Source organism: Silene latifolia, chromosome 1 (genome assembly GCF_048544455.1).
Source record: "Silene latifolia isolate original U9 population chromosome 1, ASM4854445v1, whole genome shotgun sequence".
NCBI lineage: Eukaryota > Viridiplantae > Streptophyta > Magnoliopsida > Caryophyllales > Caryophyllaceae > Silene > Silene latifolia.
In genome coordinates, this window is record NC_133526.1 from 15094216 (window position 1) to 15108138 (window position 13923).

General features: G+C 30.2%; 1 protein-coding gene across 1 annotated transcript; it reads right to left on the reverse strand.

Moving 5' to 3' along the window:
* Positions 1–6932: 6932 nt before the first annotated feature.
* LOC141599724 (putative purple acid phosphatase 20) lies at positions 6933–13410 on the reverse strand. Its single transcript, XM_074419836.1, has 5 exons — positions 12806–13410; positions 9855–10146; positions 8504–9081; positions 8230–8318; positions 6933–7379 (listed from the first exon to the last, which is right to left on the reverse strand). The coding sequence occupies exons 1-5, from the start codon at positions 12947–12949 to the stop codon at positions 7181–7183; spliced, it is 1302 nt and encodes a 433-aa protein (XP_074275937.1). The 5' UTR covers positions 12950–13410; the 3' UTR covers positions 6933–7180.
* Between the last annotated feature and the right edge of the window lie 513 nt (positions 13411–13923).

Consider the following 13923-nt stretch of genomic DNA (forward strand, 5'->3'; position numbering starts at 1 on the left):
AGTTGCTTACCTAGGCCCCCCTAGGTAAGTGTGAATTCATGTGTAATTAACTTCCCATATTCCAACCAAACAACATTATTCCATTTCATGTGATTTACAAAATCATGGGAACTCTTATTAATTAGTACTTTAGTTATCGAAAATCCGAAAATAAGATAACCCAAACCCGAAACAACCCGACTCGAATCCGACTTGACCCACCCGATTGCCGCCTCTACCTAAGACCCAAGTTAGTTCAATCCTAAGGGTTTAATTAGTACTTTAGTTATCGAAAAACTTGCCTATCTATCGCGTCCCAAATCCAGGTTATTCTTGCCAATTTTGTCGGTTCCTAAATCTAAGCTTCCTAAGTCAATATTTATTTCACCTAGAAATTCAAGTGTCTTAAGCCATTTTTTTTTTAAGTTAAGATAAAGAATATCTCATTTGATAACTTAAAATAAAGAAGTTATCCTCTTCAAAAAAAATAAAAAATAAAATAAAATAAAGAAGTGATGATGAAGAAAAAAACGAAAATAAAGGATCTACATATAACATAAACCAGCGTTAATATATGTAAAGTACAATGTAAAACATTAACTAATCCTTGTAAGTACACTTTCGAAGTTCCCCTATTTAATATGAAAAAAATCCTATATTATTTTTAGCTTAAATTCATATACAGTGATCATATACTTAATAAATGTTTTAACAGTCGCATTTTATATAGTAACTTGCATATGACACTAAATTATGCTACGTAACCACACAAAAATTATGAACTTGAGAGAAAAAAAATTGATAAATTAAGAATGAAACTCATCACAATTAATAAACGTACATAAATTAAATTTAAATAAATCTTAACAACAATGTATGCTTATTTATTATATGCATGCATAAAAAAAATTTAATGTGAAACCTCATATATAAATTAACACGATGAATTCATTTGTTCTCCAACAACCAGTCATTTACTTGTTTTATATTTTTATATTTTTATGCACAAACCAATAAAATACTAAAAATACGAATAATTAAATTATCTTTTGATAATGGAGTCAAACCCAATCACGATTGCTCTCCTTCTAATCCCATTATTTATCATGGCTGAACACAGTTTTGCTATTGAATCTGCTCCTACCCCAAGCCCCACGGTTTCCGATGATTTCCAAAAATGTGCAACTGATTTAGGCAAAACTTGTGGAGATGTTATATCTAAATATATATTTGCTAACGGAAAAGATGTTTCAAAAGAATGTTGTAGCGCTTTGTTAAACGTCGGAGAGGATTGTCACGATCTTTTGACAGAAGTGACGATAGTATATCTGCATCTTCTGAAGAAACAAGCACGAGCGGCTTGGGGTAAAAATGATGAAGTGTGGCAACTTTGCAGGACATTTGGACATGTTGGTTATACGGCTTAGCTTATCCAATTGTAATTTAAAACATATATTGAATAAAACACATGTTATTTCACATATCTGCGTAAATTCCGAAATATGTTGTTAGTATATATAGTTATTATCTGTTACTCTGTTACTAACAGATAATTCCGAATTATCTGTTACTCTGTTAGTGTAGTTTAGTGGATGTCATACGTGAGTATTTTGGTCTTTCTGTTGTATGAAGTCAGCTTGACTGTATTCATCCATAGACGGAAAGAGGTCAAACATTAGAGAAGACTAATTACATATGACATAACATCATCAACATAAGCATTAAGCATCTACGATTAATACAATAATACTTCAATTGTTGTTGCATTAATGTAAACTAGATTTATACCCGAACTAAGTTATGACCCGAAATGGCCCGACCGAACCCGGTTCGACCCACCAATGCACACGAGCGAGAAAATGCTAAAATACGATAATCCGAACCCGAAACAACCCGACTCGAATCCGACTTGACTCACCCGATTGCCACCTCTACCTAAGACCCAAGTTAGTTCAATCCTAAGGGTTTAATTAATACTTTAGTTATCGAAAAACTTGCCTATCTCTCGCGTCCCAAATCCAGGTTATTCTTGCCAATTTTGTCGGTTCCTAATTCTAAGTTTCCTAAGTCAGTATTTATTTCACCTAGAAATTCAGGTCTCTATAGCCATTTTTTTTTTTAAGTTAAGATAAATAATATCTCATTTGATAACTTAAAATAAAGAAGTGATCCCCTTCAAAAAAAATATAAAATAAAATAAAGAAGTGATGATGAAGAAAAAAACGAAAATATAAGATCTACATATAACATAAACCAGCGTTAATATATGTAAAGTACAATGTAAAACATTACTAATCCTTGTAAGTACACTTTTGAAGTTCCCCTATTTAATATGAAAAAAAATCCTATATTATTTTTAGCTTAAATTTATTTACAATGATCATATACTTAATAAATGTTTTTAACATTCGAACTTAATAAAGTAACTTGCATATGACACTAAATTATGCTACGTAACCACAAAAAAATTATGAACTTGAGAGGAAAAAAATTTGATAAATTAAGAAAGAAACTCATCACAATTAATAAACGTACATAAATTAAATTTAAATAAATCTTAACAACAATGTATGCTTATTTATTATATGCATGCATAAAAAACGTTAAATGAGAAACCTCATATATAAATTAACACGATGAATGCATCTGTTCTCCAACAACTAGTCATTTACTTGTTTTATATTTTTATATTTTTGTGCACTAACCAATAAAAATATTAAGAATACGAATAATTAAATTATCTTTTGATAATGGAGTCAAAGCCAATCACGATTGCTCTCCTTCTAATCCCATTATTTATCATGGCTGAACACAGTTTTGCTATTGAATCTGCTCCTACCCCAAGCCCCACGATATCTGATAATTTCCAAAAATGTGCAACTGATTTAGGCAAAACTTGTGGAGATGTTATATCTAAATATATATTTGCTAACGGAAAAGATGTTTCAAAAGAATGTTGTAGCGCTTTGTTAAACGTCGGAGAGGATTGTCACGATCTTTTGACAGAAGTGACGATAGTATATCTGCATCTTCTGAAGAAACAAGCACGAGCAGCTTGGGGTAAAAATGATGAAGTGTGGCAACTTTGCAGGACATTTGGACATGTTAGTTATAAGGCTTAGCTTATCCAATTGTAATTTAAAACACATATTGAATAAAACACGTGTTATTTAACATATTTGCGTAAATTCCGAATTATGTTGTTAGTATAATTATTATATGTTACTCTGTTAGTGTAGTTTAGTGGATGTCATACGTGAGTATTTTGGTCTTTCTGTTGTAAGAAGTCAGCTTGACTGTATTCATCCATAGACGGAAAGAGGTCAAACATTAGAAAAGAGTTATCACATATGACATAACATCATCAACATAAGCATTAAGCATCTACGATTAATACAATAACTAGTTTAGCTCCCGTGCAATGTATGCACGGTATATATAAAGTTTTACTTTTTTTTAGTGTATTATATTCATGAAATTTAAATTAACTAATTTTTTTTTACGTATATTTTGATTTGAAAAATCAAAGCCAAAATCGTATAATCATGAAATGAGTATTTCAATGAAAGTTTTTCCTATTACCTAGAGATTAATGGTGTTGTTTTATAAAAGTTTACTGATAATATATTTATAGCCGCAACTTTTTATCGTAGAAAATCAATGAATTTTTTTCGTATGTTTAGCAAAAAAAAAAAAAAAAAAATTCCTTTTTATATCATAAAAATATTGGGGATAATTTTCTGTAGAATGTAAAATACTAAATGACATAAATATATAAATCTAAAATATTATGTGTATTATATCCACCATACTAATAGAATATGCTAAAATAACAAACTTTATTTTAGGAAATATGTTTAGGCGGGAAAATTTAGAGTTTTGCCTATTCTTTTAGTAAATACTAAATAGGGGATACTTCTATGGTTGTTGCATCAATGTAAACTAGATTTATACCCGAACTAAGTTATGACCCGAAAAGGCCCTGACCGAACCCGGTTCGACCCACCAATGCACACGAGCCGAGAAAATCCGAAAATATGATAACCCGAACCCGAAACAACCCGACTCGAATCTGACTTAACCCACCCGATTGCCACCTCTACCTAAAACCCAAGTTAATTCAATCCTAAGGGTTTATTTAGTACTTTATTTATCGAAAAACTTGCATATCTATCGCGTCCCAAATCCAGGTTATTCTTGCCAATTTTGTCGGTTCCTAAATCTAAGCTTCCTAAGTCAATATTTATTTCACCTAGAAATTCAGGTCTCTATAGTCAATTTTTTTTAAAGTTAAGATAAAGAATATCTCATTTGATAACTTGAAATAAAGAGTGATGATGAAGAAAAAAAACGAAAATATAGGATCTACATATAAGATAAACCAGCGTTAATATATGTAAAATACAATGTAAAACATTTACTAATCCTTGTAAGTACACTTTCGAAGTTCCCCTATTTAATATGAAAAAAATCCTATATTATTCTTAGCTTAAATTCATTTACAACGATCATATACTTAATAAATGTTTTAACAGTCACATTTAATAAAGTAACTTGCATATGACACTAAATTATGCTACGTAACCACAAAAAAATTATGAACTTGGGAGAATTTTTTTTTTTTTTTTTTGATAAATTAAGAATGAAAGTCATCACAATTAATAAAAGTACATAAACTAAATTTAAATAAATCTTAACAACAATGTATGCTATTTATTATATGCATGCATAAAAAATGTTAAATGTGAAACCTCATATATAAATTAACACGATGAATGCATTTGTTATCCAACAACCAGTCATTTACTTGTTTTATATTTTTATATTTTTTTGCACTAACCAATAAAAATACTAAAAATACGAATAATTAAATTATCTTTTGATAATGGAGTCAAAACCAATCACGATTGCTCTCCTTCTAATCCCATTATTTATCATGGCGGAACACAGTTTTGCTATTGAATCTGCTCCTACCCCAAGCTCCACGGTTTCCGATGATTTCCAAAAATGTGCAACTAATTTAGGCAAAACTTGTGGAGATGTTATATCTAAATATATATTTTCTAACGGAAAAGATGTTTCAAAAGAATGTTGTAACGCTTTGTTAAACGTCGGAGAGGATTGTCACGATCTTTTGACAGAAGTAACGATAGTATATCTGCATCTTCAGAAGAAACAAGCACGAGCAGCTTGGGGTAAAAATGATGAAGTGTGGCAACTTTGCAAGACATTTGGACATGTTGGTTATAAGGCTTAGCTTATCCAATTGTAATTTAAAACACATATTGAATAAAACACATGTTATTTAACATATTTGCGTAAATTCCGAATTATGTTGTTATTGTAGTTATTATTTACACAGTTAGTACTAAACTTCTTATATTTCACATAAAAAATTGTTCGTTGATAACCTATGTCCTATCGAAAACGTATTCTTTTGAAAGTTTCATCTTCCATGATCTCTTACGTTAGTTTCTCTATATAAATAGACTCTTGTTTAATATATGTTGTATTTCACGTAAAATAAATATAACCTAGAACAGAATCAATACTATATATTAAATTCAGAAACCAAGGGACTTCAATGTAATTAAAGAAAGTTATACAAATTAATTATACTATATAGTTTTAAATCAATAGCACCGTGTGATGGACCCAATTAAGGGATCTCAATGCAAATATTATATAGTTTGGGTTAAAATTAAATTATATAGAAGCTTGGTAATTTTTCTAATCATGGTCAATTTTCTTAAAATAAAATAATTAATTAAGATGGTCAATTCGCCTAAAATAAAATAATTAATTAAGATGGTCAATTTCAAGGAGACTAAACGAAAGAAGATGCCTGGTAATTTTCCTAAATATTTATAGAAGACTAGAAGATGATCAATTTCCTTAAAAAAAATAATTAATTAGTATAAACATGCACACTTATGGTATTAATTATTATCATCATAAAATTATATATTAAATTTAAAATCTATGCAATTTTAATAAACTTTATAGTTTATTAGATGTATAGAGATAATAATTATTTAACATACAAAAATATAATAAGTAGGTTATAAATAATTCAAGTTAGATTCCATAATATATAATATTGCATAATTTTTTCGATTTGATTTAATGCATATATGTAATATATTTATATAAATATATAATCCTCTTAAAATTGCACGTCTAAGTAGTAAAAGTAATTTCGTCAGTAAAGAAAAAAATTGTAGTAACATTGGATATAGTTATATGATAGTAATCACTCATTTGAATAGCAAAAGTAACAATATTATCAACGAGATAAGTGAGAGTGGTAGAAACAACAACGGGAGTAGTGAAATTATCAATATTAATGCGGCAATAGTGAAAGTAACAGTAATTACGGCGGGAGTAGTGAAATTATCAATATTAATGCGGCAGTAGTGACAGTAACAATAATTACGCCGGGAGTAGTGAAAGTAACAATGATTACGGGCAAGTAGTGAAATGTTATTACAATTGTTTTATTAATAAGAGTAAAATGTTAATAGCGGGAGTAGTGAATTTTTGTCTCAAAATTTATTTCATCGTAATTTTAGGATATGTTATAAAAAATATATTAATGATAATTTTATGGGTTATGCAACTTTAAGTAATTTAATTTAATGAAAAAAAAAATTAATTGTAAATAGAGGTAGCCCGGGCGAAGCCGGGCAACAATACTAGTTATGGTAAAACTAGAGTCCTAACTTAACATAAGGAAAGTGTCTTAAACAAATACAATAACCATAATGGGGGTAACACTAGAAGACAGTATTGTCCTTAATATTTCTAGCCAAGTATTTTGTACCATAACATCGAAATTTCAATTTAACATTAACATTTTAATTACCGCTAATTCGAAAATCGGATTTTCTAACATGTGCCCTAAGGGCACATGATAAGAAGTTAAGTATGGAAGGTTTGTTGAGAATATATCATGAGAAATTAGATTTGAAACTCTTATTTACCATAATTAGTGATATAATGTTGAATATCTTTCCCTACTTAACTTCTTATCATGTGCCCTTAGGGCACATGTTAGAAAAACCGTTCTAAAATTTACACTTATAGGGTTGCAACCAGTTCAGAATTTTCTGTCCTATAAAAGTTAAAAATCATTTTTACTATAGCTAACAAACTACATTAGTGCTTCTCTAAAATGTAGCTAGTAAAATCATGGATATTATTACTCCGTATAAGATTGGTGAGGAATGCAATCAGTATCATAGGCAAGGCTAGTTAACCATAACGAATCGGCTGAGACGGGTTGGTCGTCTTGATTTCTGTTCCATGTCCATTGAGCATGTGTTGTGTTCACCACATTGAGTTCTCCATGACCAAAGCTTGCTTCTCTAAACATGCTAATAGATTGTTTTTCCAAGAAACTGAAACAAACAAGCAAATAAACCAATTAATACCACATCCATTTATTTATCGTTTATATTTTTTTGTAAGAAGTATTTTAACAAAAGTAAACAAAACAAGGAGAGTATATTATCGAGTATATTTTAAGTGATTTACTCCCTCCGTCCCGGTCATTTGTTGTCCTTTGGTTTTGGCACAAAGACCAAGGAAAGGGAAGGGGGCCAATTACTAAATGACAAGTGGAATAAATTGAGTGTGAATGATCAAATTACTCATCAAATTCATTCTTAAAATAGAAAGGACAACAAATGACTGAGACACCCCAAAATGGAAAAGGACAACAAATGACCGGGACAGAGGGAGTATTAGATAACTAGTCTAGATCCCGCACAATAGACTTTTTACTTTTTAAAGTATTGCTTATAGATTTTAGATTAAAATCACAAAATTAATCAAAAAAATTGAGTAATTTCATGAAATATGTGTATTTATGAAAATATTTTAATTACTTCAATCTAATGATTTCATTTTATAAATTTTCATAAATTCTTTTAATAAATTTTTTCTTTATCGCGAAGTTAAAAATAACAATTTATGGTTATGTATATTTATAATTTTATATCAAATTTATTTTATTTTAGAAATTTAAAATTTTAATGATGAAAAGATTATTATTTTTTAAATGATAAGATTAGTTTAATGGAAGAAAATCTAATTTGTCTCCAGGCCATATTTTAGTTAGAGCATTTTTGAGGTAATTTTTTTTGAGAATCCTTATTCCTTTAGTAGATAGGAGATTCGAAATATCTGTAATTACAACAATTTAAAGAACCGTCAATAAATAGATCGAGTTTAGTTTCAAACACTCACGTTGATGCCAGGCCTTCACGATTCCCACCGTCACCAATTGTAATATGTATAGGACCACATTTGTTAGCCTTTCCTTCGTATACCCGAGTCTGTTACAATAACAAAAAGGTACATTAGCATTAAAGTCTTTAAGAAAGACCAATAAACGTCCATCTATTATCTCAATGGTTTGTTTACATATTCTATTTTGGTCTTTATATGTCATTATTTTACATTTTTATCTAAAACATGCTTTTATGATGTAGAAATATTTAAAAAGTTACGAGTAACTTACAAAGCGTTCATAAGCATGCACATGGCCGGTAAAAATGACGTCCACCTTCGCCTCATAAAGCAATTTTTCCATAGCAAATCTCATGTTAACAGACTCTTTTTCCCCTTGATGAGCCTTATTAGAATTATACCATGGTGCATGGAGTAAAACGAAAACCCATGGTGTCCTCTTCCTATCAATCTTCTTCAAATCTTGCTCGAGCCAAGTATACTGGCTCGAGCCAGATTCAAAGCTAATGTAAGATCCGAGCATGATAACATGCACCGAAGATGCAACGTTGAATGAGTAAAATAAATTAGATGGTGAACCACTTTCTTTGTAAGGCATGAGCCATCTTGCATTGTAGGCTGTAAATGGAGTATTATGAATTAATGGTAATATTTCGACTTCATGGTTGCCTTGGGTCACCATCCATGGTCTTTGGCTAGCCAATGGCTCGACCAATCGGCCAAATGAGTCCCAACGTGGTTGCCAACAATCGGCGTAGGATAAGTCTCCCGGTAGTAAAAGCATGTCATAGTTTGATTTTGATATATGCTCTAGTGTTGTCTTTGTCCATCCTGTTTGCCCTAAATCACCTACATTATTTACCATAGATCAAATTAAATGTTCGCAATTAGTTAAAATGTTTACTTAACGTAATTTTACATTTGACCTATATAAATCTTGCTTTATTTGATTTTAGAAGTCACACCATGTCGAAAATTAGTCATTTTTATTGATGTCTTAATAAATTAAATGTAATATGAGTAATTTTTATACTAGTATAGATCCCGCGCATAATGCGCGGTATATAGAGCTTTTACATTTTATTTATTATTTATAGATTTTAAAATGACGCGTCATTAATTCCATATTTCACCCTTTTTATTTTAATATGAAAAAAAGTGAAAACTTATTAAGAGAATTGAGTGAAGTCATGATATGTGTATTTTCGTGATTTGTTTACCACAAAACTAATGATTTTAATGTATAATTTTTCTCAAATAATTTTGATGAATTTTTTGTTAGTAATTTATAATTTTTAGATCTATATCAGTTTTGTTTTATTTTAGTTATACAAATGTAATTTAAAATTTAGAGAAGATTATAGTGAATAATTTACTAAAATATAATCTTGTTTCCTTATTTAAGCAGATTCCTTTTGGAGGAAAATTTTTTGAGAAAGTTTATTCTCTAAGTATATAGGAGATTGTATTCTTGTATAGTCACACGACAACAAATTTTTTTAAGATTTTGTTTAATTTAACAAAAATAATTACGGGATCATTACAAAAAAATGATATTATAATTACCTAATTATATTATAGACGAGTATATGCATGAATAGTAAAGAATTTGTTGAACATACCTACAACGACAAATGTGATAGGGAGTTGAGCAGGTGTAGTCTTGAGACGGAACTCACGAGATGCATGGCCACTACACCGGTAGTAATAAACTGTATTCGGGGCCAACGGTCCAATGACTGCCTCATGTATTTGGCCTGATTTGTATGCGACGTATTTGTAACTTGAGGCACTACCCTCAACACAAGAGTCATAGACTTTAGATCTTGTACCATATTCTACTTTGGAAGAAGCTTCTTTGTGTGTTATCCATGATATTCTCATTTTATCTCTTCCTACTTTAGATACATGAACCTGCATTTGTAATTTGTAATCATTAATAAGAGCATAGTAAGCCACTATTTTCAGTAACTGAATCAGGATTTAAAATTAAAAAGAGAAAAAATTCGGAACAAATCATTAATGTAAGACTTAAAAAGATAAGATAGAAAAATAACTCAAAAATAACGCATTTTAGCTTTTTAACATCATTTAGGACAAATATAAATTGTTTCATATATGAAGTACCATATGCTCCCTTTGTCCCAATTCCCGACGAACGCTTTACGTTCTCTTATTTTTTTTGGCACGAAGTTCAAGGCATGAATCAAATGTATGAATCTATTCTTACTTTTCATCTTCTACGTACTTGTTAAGAGCCGGCCGATTGCACATGAGGTTTGTAAGGGCTTTTAATGTGAAAAAATTAATGTCAAAAAGATGCCTAACAGTTGAGTGAGACATCTAGAAATGAATGACGTATATAATTAATTGGGACAGAGGAAGTATTAGCTATTAGCGAAAATTTCAAGGAAAACGAGTATACAAGCAAGTTTCCCACACGGTTGCCTAATGCCTAAGCTATTTTCTGACGTCTATTAAACCTAATTTCGAGTCAGTTTGATGATGCAATTAACAAATCATAAAAATAAAGCAACACTTATTTATACTTCACAAAATATTTCTCTTTTTAAGCAAAACAGAACGTCATGGACTGGTGCAACTACAAATATAAGCTCGGAATATTTCACATTTCTAGTAAAGACTATGTTATACAATCCAAAGAAATTACGTACGTACTTTTTTAAGACTTTATGTGGTGTACGTCTACCTTTTTAGAAAATCTAAAGAGCATTTCCCTCTTAAATTCACGTAATATATATAGCCTTATTCCATAAGCAATTATAAAACATCGTCTAAGTACGTTAACCAGTTTCGTTAAATTGTCGTATTTATACATTTTAAGTCAGAGTATTTGAAAATGATTTGTCGTGGACAAACGAAAAATATAACCAACCCTTATAAAGAGTATTTAAAAATAATTTTTGGACAAAAGAAAAATACTCATATAACAAACCCTTTTTTGTGTACGATTATTATTATTATTATTATTATTATTATTATTTTCTTAAAACGTGATATGATCAAAATATTTATTTTTAATCTGACTCGACCAAAGTAGTAGTTATCTTTTTCTATTTCGTATTTTTGTTTTTGTTTTTGTTTTTAATTAATTTAAGGGTTTTATCGATTATGTACGACATAACTGGGAGACAAGTCCTAATATTCACTCCACTTATTTAAAGTGAAATAAAAGTTTGATCCACTGTATTTCGCCTTACAACGTGGAGATCGATTGATTCCTTAAAATTGGCCAATTTTAAGTCAAACCCGTCCTAATTAATGGACCTCACAGCTTTGTTTAGGATAGGAATAGCATAATGCTCTTTGAGTCTTGAATATTCTCATTTGCAAAAGAGATGCAACATTTTACGTAACCAAAATATTAATGCCACATTTAATTAAAAAAAAATGATTGAAGAATGAGACATCGTTATCCTTCTTGATACCACTTTCACACATGCATTATGTGAAGCCTATCAATTTTTATTGATATACCTTACATGATACTCCGTATATTATATACAAGAGATAGAGTGGTATCGAGTCTTGATCGAATGTACTTACAAAAAGAAATTAGTTCGCAACATGCATGTCATACTATTATTATTGTTACGTAAAGATGGTTGGAGCCATAAAATGTTGTTATATACTTCCGACTTTCGTTCCGTCACATATTCAACTAATTATTCGTTCAGTTGGACCCACTAAAAGGTTCTTTAGGCTCTAGAATCATGAGATAACTACGTAGTACTAGAAAGTAGAAAGTCATAAATCTTCCCAATAACCTCACTTTAAGCCTTACAATAACCGTCTCAGTCAATAGTTTACCCTTTCTTTATTACTTCCTCACAAAATAAAACAAATGTAAACTATTCACTCGAACAGAGGGAGTACCTTTCTTCATAAAAAATACACTTTTAAAGCTTCTCGTCACTTTAAGGTTTACAATGTACGAATAGTATTATTCTATTTTTATTTGAATCGGGATATGATAAAGGGGGTGAAAATCTTCTGTGATAAGTATAAGGCGATAATCGGAACAAATTGGAAGCGAAAAGTACGAGTAATTACATATTGTTTGAAATATTAATTGCCAACCTGATGAGATATCATGCAAATTTTACACAAAAATAGTGTAAAGTAGATCTAAACATAGCCATATTGGTGAGTAGATGTACTTATTAACAAACCGGAACTTGTGTAAGGTCACTTTATACTATACATCTGTTTTACTTCGTAGAATCATTTACAGAGGATTTATTTATTTTGTTTATTGATGGAGATGTGAGAGCAACCCTTTTTTTATTGATTATACATTTATACTTCATGTTCATAGCTTGAGTGTTTTTCAGGAACTCGTCGTCCACAAGAAAAATAAGATTAGGCAAACGTTAAATTTTGTGCTGCCATTTCAAAAATCGAATTGAATAACTAAAATGAATAAAGCTACACAATGTATAGTTCCAACGTCGCGATTGCGAGATGGACTTAAATTAAACGGAATTAAAATCAAAGTGATACTCTATGAAAATTAAATTAAAGAGAATTTACATAAAGGAGGATGACGAACCTGCTGAGGAGTGGTGGAATCAACAAAATTAGATGGAAAATAGAGTGTTTCTCGCGGTGGAGGACGGTTGTATGATGAAACCCGGCCAGACAATGGCGCCCACGTTGCCAGAAACACAAACACGAGAACTTTAAAACTTGCCATTAAAAATTCCTATCTAGTTTATTTAACTTTCGCTTGCATAAATTAGTTGTACTAGTGATATACTCCGTATATATTTGTGATATCAATCGATAATAGATGTATATATAAGAGTGTATTTGTAAATTAAAAACAATGGGTTGTTTTTATATGTATTATGATGATTTATGAGTATTGTTTTTGATAAAAGGCAATCGAAATGTATGGCGGATATATATAGGGATTATGGAATGGAGCGGAAAGTGGTAAGGAAGTTGAAATTTGGATGTATTAAATTTTGGGAGGGAGTAAGTTATTTGCATGGGGTATGTTGTATTGTTTGATAAGGAACATTTTGTTGCACTTGTTACGTCGGCCACGGTTTATTTGACGCAAGTTTACGTCGTCGTCGACAGTATTTGAGTTTACTTATACCACGGGTGTACTCTTGGCTTTACGTGTAGGTAATTGGATGACAAGCCACCGTCGATCTTTGGAGGGTGGATGTTCCTACAACATACGCATTAGACTAATATAAAGAGGTATGTATGTACCAAAAATAATATTTTATCTGTTTTGATTATTTGTTTGCCTTTGATTTTGGCACAAAGTCAATTATTAGATTATGAGTGGACCAAATTAAGTGTGTAGTATTAAATTGGTTATCAAATATATTCCTAAAATGAAAAGGTAAACAATTAACTAAGATACTCTAAAATGAAATAGATAAACAAATAACTAAGACAAAGTGACTAATAACAATAATACTCCGTATGTAATATGTAATGAAAGATAAACTTAGGGGAGTTGGGAGTAAAGTGGTTAAGAGATTTGACATTAAAAAGTCAAATTAAAAAATAGTTTACTTCATTAAATTGTACTCCTTTCGTTTCGGTTAATTGTTATTCAATTTTTTTTTGGTTTTGACATAAAAACCAAGGAAAAAGAAGGAGGTCAATTAAAAGATGACAAGTTGAACAAATTGAGTGTGAAGGATC

Excerpts from the sequence above, each read along its gene's own strand:
- LOC141599724 (XM_074419836.1), bottom strand. The coding sequence starts at position 12,949 with ATGGCAAGTTTTAAAGTTCTCGTGTTTGTGTTTCTGGCAACGTGGGCG. Across the intron at positions 10,147-12,805 it reads ATTCCACCACTCCTCAGCAG|GTTCATGTATCTAAAGTAGG; the intron begins GTTCGTCATCCT and ends TTACAAATGCAG. Across the intron at positions 9,082-9,854 it reads TATCACATTTGTCGTTGTAG|GTGATTTAGGGCAAACAGGA; the intron begins GTATGTTCAACA and ends TAAATAATGTAG.